This window comes from Leptinotarsa decemlineata, unplaced genomic scaffold, assembly GCF_025532065.1.
Source record: "Leptinotarsa decemlineata unplaced genomic scaffold, Ldec_3_MD MMD2_tig00000035_RagTag_RagTag, whole genome shotgun sequence".
Lineage (NCBI taxonomy): Eukaryota > Metazoa > Arthropoda > Insecta > Coleoptera > Chrysomelidae > Leptinotarsa > Leptinotarsa decemlineata.
In genome coordinates, this window is record NW_027412540.1 from 9,667,583 (window position 1) to 9,683,433 (window position 15,851).

General features: G+C 33.9%; 1 protein-coding gene across 13 annotated transcripts in view; it reads left to right on the top strand.

Moving 5' to 3' along the window:
* nrm (neuromusculin) overlaps positions 1–15,851 on the top strand; it is a 1,033,009-nt gene that overhangs the window by 979,430 nt on the left and 37,728 nt on the right. For all 13 annotated transcript variants that reach the window (XM_074171837.1, XM_074171836.1, XM_074171839.1 and 10 more), the window contains 4 exons: positions 4,647–4,873; positions 5,970–6,099; positions 6,328–6,585; positions 9,526–9,789. In XM_074171837.1, coding sequence (XP_074027938.1) covers positions 4,647–4,873; positions 5,970–6,099; positions 6,328–6,585; positions 9,526–9,789 — 879 coding nt within the window. The remainder of the gene's footprint in view (positions 1–4,646; positions 4,874–5,969; positions 6,100–6,327; positions 6,586–9,525; positions 9,790–15,851) is intronic.

The window sequence follows — 15,851 nt, forward strand, 5'->3', positions numbered from 1 at the left end:
TCGCGACCGCACTGAGCATCGAGATTGGGCGATAGCTCTCAATCGTGTATCTAGCTTTACGGCCTTGTGGATGAGCACCACCTCCGCATGCTTCAGACAACTTGGGTAATGTTGATGTTCAACTATTGCGTTATCAACTAGCACTAACTTCACAAGACCTTTACGAGGTAAATTGCGGAGTAAAACCGCATCGATTCTATCAAGCCCCGGGGCTTTGTTCTTCTCCAAATGCTGAATGGCGAACAACCGAGCCTTTTGAAGGTCCGTCAACGCGTGTTCCTGATCCTTCTGTATATTAGGTATGGCCTCGAAGCGGTTTTCCAACTTCTTGGCCATCCTCCACACAGAGTGATCATGAACCTGCCACCTTTCATGGGTGAACTTAGAGATGCGATCATTGACCGTCTACAAAGCTGTGAATTGGACGTCAGGTCTTGTTACCTCATTAGACAAATGCAAATAATATTTTTAAAGGACAAAATTAATAACATCACAAAAATAGTGTGTTCAACATGGGAAAAATTAATTGAAATCTATCCAAAGTTAGAAGAATGAAATAGTTTTTATGATTTTCAAAAAAATTGAATTCAAATGTATTACTTTCTCTTGGGCCATTTTTCCAAATAGTTCCAAATAGCCGTGAGATGAATTGGAAAAACCAATTTCTCCACGATATTTGATGAAAAAATATCTTTTTGTATTCTAAATATGCTTTGATTATTTTGAAGTGAACTATTAGGTACGAAGTGTAGTTTTCCATCAGGTAATGAAATTTTCCACAATTCGGAATGAAACTGTTTTTTCACACAAATATAGAATTACTAGTTGTTGCCGGGGGCTTCACTCGCGTAGAATTTGGTAGTTGTAGTACTATGTTGCTGTATCGCTGCTGTTCCAATGTTTAGACAGAATCAGAATCAACGAACTTAGGCGTGCGCAGCGTTATAGAACAGTGCTTTAAAAAAATTGTTCTACAGCGCCATCCAGTGGCGAGTTACAGAAAAATTGATAGCCTAAAAACCTTCTCTATGAAAGATTACTCATACATGTCAAGTTTCATCACGATCGGTTGAGCGATGTAGAAGTTTATCACTTACCAACCAACCAACTAACATCCATTTTTATATATTAGATTCGAAAAAAAAATTCTTTCCATTTTACAACCAGATTTTTTTCTCACGGGATTTTAAAAAACTCTCACAAGTATATTTGTATAATGAAAAAGTTGATTTTTCATTCATACTATGTAGGATCTTAAGTTGAAGTGAAGTGAAAATGCATGTCATGGTGCACAAAAAGTAACATTATCATGAAAAAATTCACCAAAAATTTCAGAAAATGAAGTTTTTGCAGTAATTCGTATTTTCTGTCTAATTTCCCTATAGAAATGTTATTTTTCTTTCAGATCGTCTGAAAGTATATACTTCAACAAAAAAGTACAAATATTAATTTTGAAAAAAATGCCCAGCACATGGGTCTATCGACCTGAAAATGGGGTGTTTTCCCAAAGTTGAACATCAACATAAGATATCATACTGAACATTCAGATTGAAAAAATACGACATCATATCCAGAACAGTGATTTTCGCCCCATTTCATCCCTTACATGGACTTAAATTTTTTCGTCATATGATAAGCACTATATTTTCCATCATTTCCTGATGATTTTCATTTTATTAATAATTTTGGCTCTTCCTTGCAATCATAAGAAGCTTCTGCACTAATGAATATTGGTGTCGAAGCCTAAAAGAGTTTTTCTTACTATTTCTGGAGAAAAATATAATATCAGGCCTTCTATTACTAATTGTTCAATTGTGGCGGCTCTATTTTGTATTTGGATAAAGCTAAATTGAGGGTGAACATTCCACTCATCCATTCAAACTATATTCATTAACTTTCCGTGATTGAATATCTGAAATCAGTTCAAATGAAATGATACTGGCATCAATAGCACAGATTGGTCGAACTAACAGAATTATAAATTATTTGCTACACTTGACTTGAATTTGATTGATGATTCATTGTTCAAATGTATATTCAGATGCTAATATTCCTGAACACCAACTGAGATTAGATTGCTTCAATTTTGTCAACAGAGTGAATGAGTCTTCGTTTTCAGGGCCAACTTCAAAACTCTTTCAGAACTTTCATAAAAATTCTGACACCTTCATTGGATTCAACAGACTTTGCTCTTCCACTCTTCATAATTTCATCAGAATTTGTTCGTCATTCAAAAGGTTGTGAGTAAAGATATTTTGAAGAATATATTGAAATGGCGTACAATTATTGCATCAAAACAACTGAAAATTTCTATAGTCATTCGAGTTTTCGAATTCAAAATGCAACTACAAATGCAACTTATAGTTGATCATCTATTTGTACATCAATTGTCATTCGATGATCCATCTAGCAATTTGAGTTCATTCTCCAAAATAAAAAAGATAATAGGTCAGTTCAACAAAAATTCGAAACTATACGTATTTCTCAAGTTGCAGCATCACAAGAAGAAAGAGATATGAACTACCAAGTTTTTGAGAAATCATGAATATAATTAAGTAATTGAGCCCGATAAAAACTTGTGGTTTTTATGGTATCGATGTGAAAATTGTAAAAGTTGTCAAAAAACAAGGTTTCTCTCGTCTTGAAATTTTTAATCTTGAAACATTCAACTATCACCATGAGTGAGACAATAATTGACAATGGTTTTCGTAGGTAATATCAATTCCACGAGTTCCCTATAATTTTTAAAGAATGAACTTTCTCTTGCAGGCACAAGAAATGTATATTCACAATTAGAGTTTGTCAAATTGAAATTATGTTAATCACCAAACCGCACTATTTTTTACGCCGCTAACTTAGATAAAATATCTAAATATCACATCCGAGCAATGGAATGGAACTTTCCACAATAATTCAGCAAGTTTGTGCTGTACTTTCTCACTCTGCTATAATTACGAAACCCATTAAAAATGTTCGCCAGGGATATGATAAATGATTGGCTTGAATGGACGTTTCGTGGGGGTCACAAAAGTTACAATTGTGTTTCAGTTTCGTATTTTTTCATTTATATTATTTGCAGTGATCGTGAATGAGATATTGATTATCATGAATAAATCACATTTTGGTGATTGTTGTTCTCTCAACTCAGTCTTCCAGTGAGACATTTGCAAACTTTTCATTTAACGATATAATTTTTCGAAACTGAATGAAACTGGTCGATACTTGATGAAAATCTAGATAGATATTCATTATGGAAATTTTCATCGGAAAAATTGCACATCAAACTATATTAGATAGTCAATTTCATAAAATATTTTTGAAATTTTGTTTTATTGGTGAAGGAAATTTACATGTCTGATAATGAACAGATTTCAATAAAATTTGAAATAGTGATGAATCAAAACCTTTTGAATCTTGAGGAGTAGTCGAAATTTTAATGAAAGTTACAAAATTGAATTGACGGAGTAATTACGTGACGTATGAGTACTTTTTTATACTTTATTCCCTTGTAACTTTTTTGATGACCAACACATTTCAACGTGATTTTCGAATGTCTATCACTATCTGATGAAAACATATAGTTCAAAAATATATTTTATATATTTTTATATATATTTTTTTTTATATAAATTTTCGAAGACCTCGTTGAGGTTTTGTTGGCGCTTATCAAATCAAAATTTAGTTCAAGTTTAGAATATTCAAGAGAGAAATATAACAGTATCAGATATTTTGAAGCCAAAAAATTTCATATTAGAAAAAATACGCTATGGAAAAGAACTTTGATTCTAATGTTTCTATTTCATTATTCCGCTTCAAGTTTTCATTTACATACAAACGTAAATATTTTGTAGGTGACGTACGAATACTATCATCATTTTCAATTTCAATGAAATCCTCTGAGTCGGAGATCATAATAAATTGTTTTTCAAAATATGATGAAATAATTGACTTCCATATCAGCAAAGATTTCGTGAACAACCTTTCCATCGTTTCTATCAGTTTTGCATCTGCATTCTCTAGAATATGAACTGGATTGTTATCAACAGAACTTGAGATTTTTTTGGAAGTAGATTTTTCAATTTCCAACCGCCCCGACAAAACGTTTATAATATGCCAGTAAATGGAAGTAAAACAATAGAAAAAACAAGTTTTTTTCTTAGTTGATAGATTTATTATAAAATTTGATTCATAATAAAAATTACCATTTGCGCTTTTTCATATCATTAGCTATATTATATTATCATCCATTATAAAATATTTGCAACTATGAGATTTTCCCATTAAGGTTTAACAAAAACTGGACACGTGTTCCGCTATAGAATAGCTGCCTCAATAGAAACAAATGTCGCGGTTTTTGTAAAACCCTTTATAATGAAAATCATACAATAAATTGTATCAATTGGTCTATTTTTTTCGACATTGCATTATTTTCTCAACCATTATTTGTCAATTCACTTCTATGCTTTTTTCATGCATTCATAACATTGAAATATTTTACCACAAGTGCTTCGCCAATGAAAAATATATCAAAAACCAATTTTCATTTTCGGGTATTTCAACTTGATATATGAAAATTATTTCAGTTTTATATTAAACAACAACATACATTACGACCATTTATATTTGCAAATTATCCTATTTTTCAGCTCCACCCACTTTTTATAATTCCCTCAGCACCTACCATGGGGTACTTTACTCCTCCAAGCATATCAACCTAACGTGCATAGTGGAATGTTATCCGGAATGTTCCATAGTGTGGCATAAGGACGGAGTGAAATTGGATATCGCCCACAATCCGCTGTATTACGTTGAAACGCACTTTTTGCCTCCGAATCTACAGAAAAACGATTTCGAATCGATAAACTCGACTTTGGTAAGTTTACGGTTCTTTTATTGAAAAAGTTCCCTGCCTTACTTCATCCCGCATTCCTGTTAAATGTTTTGCAGTAGTCGTTTTTTCGGGCATCTGCCAGAGACCTGTGACGTTTGAAATATCAATACCTACAGGTTGCCTTAAAATTGTTTATGTATATTATTTGCAGGTTGAGTTAACAACCGAACAAATATTTGTCATGCAAATCAGAAATATTCGCATCAAAATATATATGCGAAATTATGAGATTGCCTGATGAGAAAAGATGAGATGTTTTCAACATTCTTCAGATTTTGTAACTGAGATGCAGGGAAAAAGTAAAAAAAATCATGTGGACACGCTCCAAAATCATAGTGGGAAACTTTTGCAAAAAAAATATTAGTAGCGATTCATATGGGATTTGAATCACTTTTGATTGTACCCATTTGGGGAAACGTTCTCACAGGAAGTTTATTCCACATAAACGCAGTTCTCCAAATGAAAGAGTTTTCAAACAGTTAAGTTGGAGGTGTACTGAGTTCAACCTCAAAACAATGAGCAGCCACAGTCCATCGCGTATTTCTTATATGTACCGTTTTTGAAGGAATTAAATGTGCCCAGTCACTTGAACACTTTCTGTGAAAGTATCCATGTTCGGATGTTCCAGACTATCAAGGTTGCAAATAATATTCGCGTCTCCAATCAGGCGGATGGCTCTTTTCTGGATAGAATCCAGCAGTTTCAGGATATGTTCAAGGGCGGCACTTCATAGATGTGTACAGTTTTCTGGTTCGGAACAGTGTTCCAAGCTTTTGAGAATCAGTCTTTGCAATTCCAGCGACATAATTGTGGCAAGACATATTGGTGTCCATTTTAACCTCCAACAAAGTCATCGAAGCAGAAAGCGAAATTATCTATCCTGACATTAATATATCCAGTTCGGGGACATATATATTTTTGGAAAAAACCGATGCCTGTGTTTTTGTGGCATTGCATTGAACCTGGTTGAATGATTCATATCTTACGAATATTCATAGTCATCAATGGTTCCCGATGAAATAACAAATTTTTATCCACATTCAAGTAGAGTTGTCACTAACAAGTATTCTGTTTTCAGATTTGGAATATGACTGCATGGCCTGGAGGAAGTTTGAACAAATCTGCTCCAAACTCCATATACACTTGCCAAGCTACATCAAATAAGATTGGTCCGGGTATCAGCAAAGATTTTGAAGTAGCAGTTGATTGTGAGTGCAGTCGAATGATTCTTTGATTACCTGAGATTCATCTTTGATAGTTTTTGATCTTGACTGGATAATTTGCCCTAATATTCCATTGTTCCTTTCAATTGTACTATTTCAAAAGCACCAATTGTTTTTTGGTGCCAAAGAATGTTAGCATAATAATTATATAACTCTCATCAGGTAAATATTTTCAGTTAATATCACCATTAAATGCAATTTTTTATGTAACAGATCCACCCGAGGATATCATCGTATCTCCCAAAATAGTGAACGTTGTAGAAAATCAGGCTCCCAGTCCTATAAAGTGCCATGGAAGCGGTCGCCCAATACTGTCTTATATGTGGAAAAAAAATTATACTTCAGATCCTATTGCTCGAACTGAAGATTTGGTTTTGGGTGCCTTAACCAGGGCAGACTCCGGAGAATATATTTGTGAAGCCAGTAACAAACATGGAAGCAGAACCACGCAGGCGTATATTAATGTACAGTGTAAGTGAATTTGAATTGAAGTTTAGTAAAATGGAATATGTTTCAAAAAATATGTTTAAAATATGTTGCACCATCAACCAGCTGTCGCACCCCTACGAACAACAACTCTCAGAAGTCGAAACTTGTGCGAGCTAAGGACTAACGAGGTCTTACCTTTTAACGTGTGATTCCTAACACGGGTTGGACAATAGCAAGTGAAAATCGATCGTTTAGCCCGCGGCTTGAACCACCAACCAACACGGTGGTCGATTTGCATGTGTGAACAAAGCACCCACGTCGGACCGATCGGCAAATGTGAAGATCCGCAACTTATAAATACATCTAATCGAGCAGGAAAACTAACGCGAACAGAGTCAGGAAACTGAAAGGCGAGAGGGAAAAGCTCCTATTAGGATCTCAGTTATTTTTCTACATAACGATGAAATGTGAAAAAACTGAATTTCTACTGCTTTTTGATGTATAATCTTCCACAATCTGAAAAGTAAACAAAGCTAAGTCAATAGAGAATCTGTTGGAGTGAAACAAAAGGCAAACCGAAAAGTTCACCCCAAAGAGTTACTCCGAAATATAAACCACAGAGTCCAAGTAGTCAGTAACTTGTATTCATAAACTTTGCTAATTTTTGGGAAAGAAATTTTTTGCCTTTCTACTTCTCCATCTTGATGCAAAAAAAAATGTGGGAATCTTCCAAAGAAAGGAAGGAAGTAATCAATTTGAAAATAAGTAACTCTATACATGGATGTGTAGATCATGCAAAGAAGCAACTTTCAGACACAAACTAGAAGAAAGCCCTCCTGAAACAGCTACTTTCATATAAACATTGAATTACACGAAAGAAAATTATTTCGAAACAAATACTTTTATATGAACACTGAATTATACAGAAGACACTTTTCTCTATTCAGTTTGTATTCCTCACATTCGTTATGGAATAAAATCAGATATCATTCACAGGAGTTCTACTTTAAATGAATGGTAACAAATTGCACTTACATGGAACACTGTCATCCTCACTGGTAGACATCGATGTTTCCCCGTAAGACACTCGCTTCAAGGCTGTTCACTACCAAATTGGATAACATTATAGAAAATACACACAATTCATTTATGAATTACGATTTTCAATGTCACGGAATGAGTTTGATCTACTTATGTTATCGATGACATCGTAATGATATGCATTCACCTATTTGATTAAATCCCAGCCAAAAGGAATCTTAATTAAATTGCAGGGGTTATATTTTAGGAGTGATTAAGTTTTGGGAAAGAAAGTTTTTGGCTTTCTACCACTCCATCTTACAAAAAAAATGTGAGAATCTTCCAAAGAAAGGAAGGAAGTAATCAATTCAAAAATAAGTAAATAATTTTTGTTTCGGAAAATAATCTTTTTTCATTTCCAATTCCTGAAATCCACTTCAAAACTTTTGCCTCAAATTGTGAATAGCTCTTAATTCATTATTATTTTCAATAATACAGACTTAAAATATATGTCACTATATGCATTATATGTTACGACCTAGTGCATATAATGTCTGTCTGATTCCATACAACTTTTGTTACATCTGTCCAGTTTTTAATTTTTTCACCACATTATTAATAACTCCAATGAATCCCTATAAATATAGATGTTCATTTAGAGGGACATGAAAAATAATAACAATTAATGGAAAAAGGAAGAGAAGGTATTTCGTCAAATCAGGTGGAATTCCCAATGGAAATTGAAATAAACATAATGGTTGAGTCTAATATTATGGATGCCACCAATTATTGAATTGATTAGTATCGATAGATGTGTGATACTTCAATTTCTGTTATAAATTCGGTGACAACATTGAAATTATTCAGGTGATTGGACAGAGTATCACAAATTTTCATTCCAGTGTAGTACAATATGAAACCTGAACAAAGAATTAATGTTTAATAGATTTCTAGGTTTAAATAAGTCATTGTTGGTCTATAAATGGTAATGCATAAATACATTTTATGGTTTCATTTTATAATGAACAGATAATAAATATTCTAACTTAGGAAACATCAGACTATAATAAATAATTTTCTGATATTTTCGGAGCAAAAAAAAAGACCTCCACAAAAAAGACGTCATTCTGTATAAATCAACAGTGATTGGAGGAATTTCCTTTCTGGGGTTATGAATGTGTCTTGTTCATATAAAATATTCAGATAACCAATTATTTGGAGAGTTCAGTTGTTGGAATTGTGAAGTTTCGATTCTCAAAGTAAAGAGAATGTTTCGCTTACTCTCTCCTAACACCCAATCTTGTTGTCAATTCATTGTGTATCTTCTGCATGAAAATAGAAACAACTGTTCTTTTCACCTCGTTGACTGCCAAAAACAATACAACTCAACAACTCGAACAGCTGCCTCAGAACAGCTGTCCAAGTCACGGATCATATAGAAAACAGGTCACAATTACTGATATTTACAATCCTTATTAACTATCAATCTGTTCCAATACAATAATGCACCCTTAGCTTTGAAGGTGAATTGTTAAGGCAACGATCAGAGCGGCAAACATATTTCAAACCGTGTCAAGGAGAGATGCATACGTATCTGAAAATAAATATTTCGAAATAACATTTCGAAATATTCATCTCATCCAACTACCTACACCCTAAGTTCTGGTAAATGCCTGCTGCAAAATAACTACTTTCCCGTCTAATACCACGCTGGATATTTCGGGGTATTACCTCAAATCAGTGTACTGAGAGGTAATAATTCGAGTACCCCATTAATATAGTTATTCAGAGTCACTTTGATTATTTTCTCTCCGAGAAGAGTAAGTCAGATTTTTATCATTGAATTACTACACATCCTCAGGGAGGCTTGTGAAATTTGCGATTCTAATGACCTGAACATTTGAGAGCAGTTGTGAATATGTCTCTCTGACGTTATTGGATACGTATATCCTTTTTTTTCAGATGCTCCCGAATGTTCCATAACTACTGTTGACAGGGATGGCAATCCATCTCTGGTATGTACAGCACAAGCCAATCCTTCAGACGTGAGCTTTGTCTGGAGAGTACGAGAACTAAACGAAACGTTTATCGAAACTAACAACATCATACAAGAGGGTCTGAAAAGTTTTCTGTTGCTCGATTCCAGTGTGGACAACTTCAGGACATATCTTTGCTATGCCAACAACTCCATAGGCGTTGGAGTCCCTTGTGAAAGGGATGTCGCAGGTGAGTTATAAGTACTGACGCTGATGAACTTGTCTTGTAGTTGTTTTTTGTTGAATTGTTTTTTTGAGTTGGTTTTTGTACATTGTTTTCCAATTCAAGCATTTTCTAGAAGTGAGAGGATCTGATCTAAAAAGAACATGACAAGTTCAATAAACGGATATTCAAACAAGAATATGTTGAAATGTTGAAAAATTTTGATATTGTGAATTAATAATTATGAAAGATTTGAGAGAAGGATGAAAATCAGATAAATCTAAAAGTAATATTTTTTTGTCAATTCCAAAACGGAAATTTCGTTTCATATTATCCCACACATTTTTACATTTTATTTGTTTATTAAAACTAGCGCGTAAGATACATCACTTCGACCGTTGTCACATCGGATACTGTAGTATTTTTTTATTATCGACAATTACTTTGACGATAATCCTCTTCTCTAATACGGGTAGAATCAAATTTTCGATGGGACACTTTGTTTCGAAGATAAGGGGCGAAAAAGAATTTCGACAATTTTAAAATTATTAACATAGCTGAAATGGAAGTACAGCGTACTACACTGGACCTACCAAGTCATAAAAAATCTAACAATTCCGTTGGTACCTATCAACAACATTCCGATTACCACAAATGGCTGCAGACATTCAATCTGAATAGTATGTGATCATTTGTATGTGTCGAATAGATCAAAACTGATTGACTTTGTCTATTTAACGTGCATATACCGCAGCTATATTACCGCAGAGATGGCTGACATGCATTTCATTTATGGACTTGCTGATAGCAATTCATTTGCATACTATGCGTTTGTACAGTGAACGATTTCCTAATCGTAATGTGCCTAGAAAAACCTTCCAAAGTATACATCAACGACTTCGTGAAACAGGAGCATTGAAGCGAAATGGAGGATAAGAAAGGCCAATGACAGTACGAACGAGAGAAGTAGAAGAGAATGTGTTGGCCACGAAAAAAAAAGATCCGGGTTCCCCTACTCGAAAAATTGCAAATACTTTAAATGTAAGTAACGGAACGATTTGGAACATTCTTAGAGACTATTTTTTGTATCCATATCACATACAACGAGCTCAGGCATTTCTGCAGATTTTCATCTACGTATTGCAATCTGTCAATGGCTTTTGCGAACATCGATTTAAATCCCTCAACTACTGACGCTTATTATTTTTACCGATTAAGCCACTTTTTCAAGAATTGCCATGAAGGATTTCCACAATAACCATGTTTGGGTTGAAGAAAATCCACATGAGATGCTTGAAGATCGCTTCCAACATCAGTTCTCGTTAAACGTTTAGGTGAGACTTGTAGGTGACTTCCTAATTGGACCGGTATTTCTGCCAGGAAGACTTACCGGCAAAGTATACCGCAACTTTTTGGAATAAAGGATACCTCAATTTCTGGAGGATGTACCATTGGTTATAAGAAATGCAATATTGTTTATGCACGATGGTGCACCAGCGTTTTTAACGGTTACGTACGGAGATCGCTGGATTGGTCGAGGTGGACCTCACTAATGGCCTGCTCGATCACCGGACTTGAACTACTCTCCTACTACTCTACTACTCCATTGGAAGATGTGGAATATTTGAGAAATCGGATAATTGCTGGGTGTAACGCAATCAGAAACGATACTGTTGTTTTTGAAAGGGTTAGGACGTCGATGAGGAGAATTTTCAACAGTTCTTGTAGATCCAGAAACATTTTATATAATTTTTAGTAATAAATTGTTATTGTCGAAATTCTTTTTTGCTCTGTATCTTCGAAACAAAGCGCCCTATCAAAAATCATCAAAGGACAAAATATCCTTAGAATAGTCCAAAGAATAGTCCCTTGAATTACATATATATAAATATTGAGTGACAAAATTGACTGCAACCTCAATATGGCATTTGAATACTTTATTTTCGAGCGGTTAATTTTGTCATCAATTCAAATTCCTCTTCATCATTTACACTTATCCATCCAAATTTTCACGTGAAATAAATATTGAATGGAATTGGTCGGAAAGTTTACAAACCCGCGGAATCTGTTTTGCTACACAATAGCTTTCTCAAGGAGAAAGCTTCTGAATCACAAATATTTCATACTCAGAAATATTGAGTATAACCTGATGTCCAATAAGATAATCGATTCCAGGCTGGATTCAACTACTTGAAAACAGCGGATATGATCCTTAATTCACTAATAAAAAACCAATTGAAACGGGTCAATAAATTAATAAAATTATTCTAGGAAGAATAAGTATGAATATCTGGTTAGAACAAATTGATTGATAATAATGAAATATTCTCAATAAACTACAATGGTTCACACAGGGAAAGTATACAAGAAGTATTTGCATATGATTAAATTACTTCAAAAGAAACTTTCAAAATGAGTGTGGTTGATTGAGATTGTGAGTGATTGATAACAAAAAAAATAGACATAATATTTAACTATTCAACAAATGCTTCTTCAATGCCAATTTTAAATCGACAGTGTTGAAAAATCTTTCAATGTTGTTTGGTAATTCGTCATAGCAAAAATATTTTCAGAACTGTACTACCTTGTCTAAAAATTTCAAGGTGGAATATTTCTTTCTTTATAGCGAACTGCAAATGGTACATAATTTCAGTTTATGAGTAGAATTGATATCCTAAAAGAATCTGTTTCATATAGATTCTCAGTAAAATATATTGAAGGTAGATGAAAAATTCATTTTAAGGCTTAATTTTGTTGACTCTTTGATGGTTTCGAAATGATATTTGACGTGTTTTCCATATATTATTCAAAAAATATGATTTTAAATGAATGTTCCACAAAAAAGTTTCTTCTGTAAGTTGATCTTAAACCACAATACACAAATGTTGCTTCTCCTAACACTAATTTAGAAGTTGTTGGCTGGAGGGGCTTTATATTAATAAACATAAATAAAGATTTTTTCAAAGTACCTGCAAAGTTAATTTGTACCAAATATCTGTTGCGGCCTCCATTCGTGAAGCCGAAATAATTGTGAGTGATGATTGTGTAATAATAATTGAATGATAATTGTGAATCACCATTGCAGTCAAAGTTGTATCATCAGCAAATAGTCCTTATTTTCCAAAAAGCTGTGATTCCGAAACATACTTCTTATAAATGAAAAAGAGTAGAAGTCCTAATCTCTGCGGGACTCAACAAACAAAATTTGATTATGAAACTCTTTTCTTTTCCAGAAACACACATTGTTTTCTATCACTAAAATAATTTTGAGACCTTGAAAATCCATCACCTCTACTACCAATATCATTTAATTTGTTTAACAAAATTTCGTGAATAACAGTATAATGACAAGAGTCTTCATTTTTTACGCTCATCTAGTTCTAAGTATTGGAGATTACATCCTAAGCGGCACATAGATACAGGTTCAACATTCCAAAGAAAGCATCGCCACAATTCAGAACTAACCTGAAAATGCAGCATCTCAAAAATTTCACTGATCAACTATCCCCTATTACGATGTCATTGATACAAATCGATTTAAATAACTGTTCTTTGCTGAATTTATTTCTACCAGATATTTATTCTCCCTAGAAAAATTACTGTGTGATGATTAATAATTCATTATCCTATCTTTACCTCTTTTCATAAGTGAATTAATAATTATATTGACTGTTTTCAGATAATTAAATCTTGCCTGGAATCAATTTTCGGGTTGAACCGTAGGTAGTAGGTAATGTTTCTGATTATGGAATGATTACAATTCAGGAATAATATATCAATAGTGCCTGAGGAAGCTATTTTATAGCGGAACATGTATCGTGGTTTTCTAAACATCTAATATACCCAGTTGAAATATTCAGTCAACTTTATTAGAAAGTAATGAAATGAATATTCAACAAATTTTTTGTTGTTACGGTTCTAGTGAATAAAATCATATTTCTGTTGGTCATTTTTCGACAGAGTTTTAAGTTCAAAATTTCAAAGAAAGTACTGCGACATTTCAGAATGTATCTGAAAATTACGTGTTTCGTTATCAGTCTTGATTCGTTCCAGTACGCAGCATATCAAAATTTCAATGATCACCTGTTTATACAAAAAATATTCGGTACTTTCTGTTTCACGATATTATAATTTTTCATCAGAATACAACGAATGTTAAACATATATATTCATATTTCAGAGAATCTACTTTCTGACTTTTCCTACAAGTCGCTCATACACTAGACCAGGGGTCTCCAAACTACGGCCCGCGGGCCAAATCCGGCCCGCCTGTATCATTAATCCGGCCCGCGACAGCCAATAATTTACTGTCATCAATCTGTCCCGCGACAGCCAATGATTATCTAATTGTTGTAACTATTGCTGTGATAAGTTGAAGAAGAAAACACCGAATGATAATTACTCGGTTTTATTTACTTGCAAGGTAAAACTTGACGACAGTAATGATGACAAAGAAAACTTAACTTAAGTATCTAAGTTTGAGCATATTTATAACTAACAAATAATTGAAATGAATCACAATAAAACAAAAACACTAATGAGATTTATGTAATTGTGATTTTCCACCGACAATACTTTGTAGTTGTGGATCAATTTTACTTGTACCAATTATCAAAAGAGGTTCAAGATGCTCATCGGTTAGTTGAGATCTGTAAACATTCTTTTTGTACTTCATCTTGAAAAACGTTTTCTCACACAAGTAAGTAGTACCAAAAACAGAAAACAACCCACGAGCAAATTTATGCAAATTATCAAATTGTTCTAACGGAAGACTCTTATAAAATTCCAACAAAGATGAATTTTGATATTTGTTCTTGAGCATATCACTGCACCGTAAATCAATAATTTCCATTTGAACTTCCGGAGCCAGGGTTTCAATGTCAGAATCAAAAGGATTTTGAAAAAAATTAATTTCATTCGCAATGACATCAAAATCGGAAAAACGAGTATCAAAAGGTATATTCAAAGCACTCAAAGTTTCGATTGCAAAATTGACGGGAAATTCAGTCTCTGTAGTGTGGCTGAATATTTCACATTTTTCAAAATGTGTGAAACACTTTTTACGTAATTGAGATTGAAATAGTATTATTTTCTGCCTGAAGGATTTGATAAATCAGGGAGAAGCTGATTTTCTCCTTACAATCTCAAATTCAGTTCGTTCATATGATTTGTCAAATCGACATAGAAGGCTAACTTCCACATTCATTCACTGTTTTCTAAATCGGCCAAAAGGGCGAGCTTCTCATTAAAAAAAAAATCGATCTCTGCTCGAAGTTCAAAAAAGCGCTTAAGGACTTTTCCGTAACTAAGCCAGCGTACGGCAGTATGATATGGTAAATCATTTTCTTCAATCTGTTGAATAAACTCGCGGAATTGTCGGTGATTCAGCCCAGTGGATCTGATGAAGTTAACAACTGATATGACTGGTTTTTAGAACATATCCAAACATTTTCCGCACAAGGACTGTTGATGAATGATACAATGTAAGACTAATGGTTTTGAACCACCATCATTTTCTACAGCCTTTGACACAAGTGCAACCACTCCTTCATTTTTACCATACATATTTTTGCTTCCATCAGTTGTTATAGATTTCAAATTTCTCCATCGAAGGTTCTTTTTATTAATGGCATTTTCAACTCCCTTAAAAATATCTGCCCCAGTTGTCGTGCCGTGAATACTATCAATATCAAGAAGTTCTTCATAAACTTCATAGCTTTTATCTACTCCGCGAATAAAAATCAACACCTGAGCAGTATCTGACACATCCGTTGACTCATCCAATGCTAGAGAAAACCACTCATGATGTCCATTTTTGTCAGACAGTTGAGATGATATATTTTCTGCGATGTCTTGCATCCTCCGAGCCACGATGTTTGCTGACAAACTGACACTTTTAAATAAATTTACCTTCTCGGGGCATATTTCTTCGGCTACTGCAATCAAGCATTCTTTTATCATTTCTCCATCGGTGAATGGTTTGCCACGTTTTTCGATTTCAAGAGCCACACGAAAGCTGGCGCGAGTTGCAGACTCTTGTTCAGTATTCGCTTTGGTAAACAAAGATTGCTGCGATTTGAGTCCGCGTT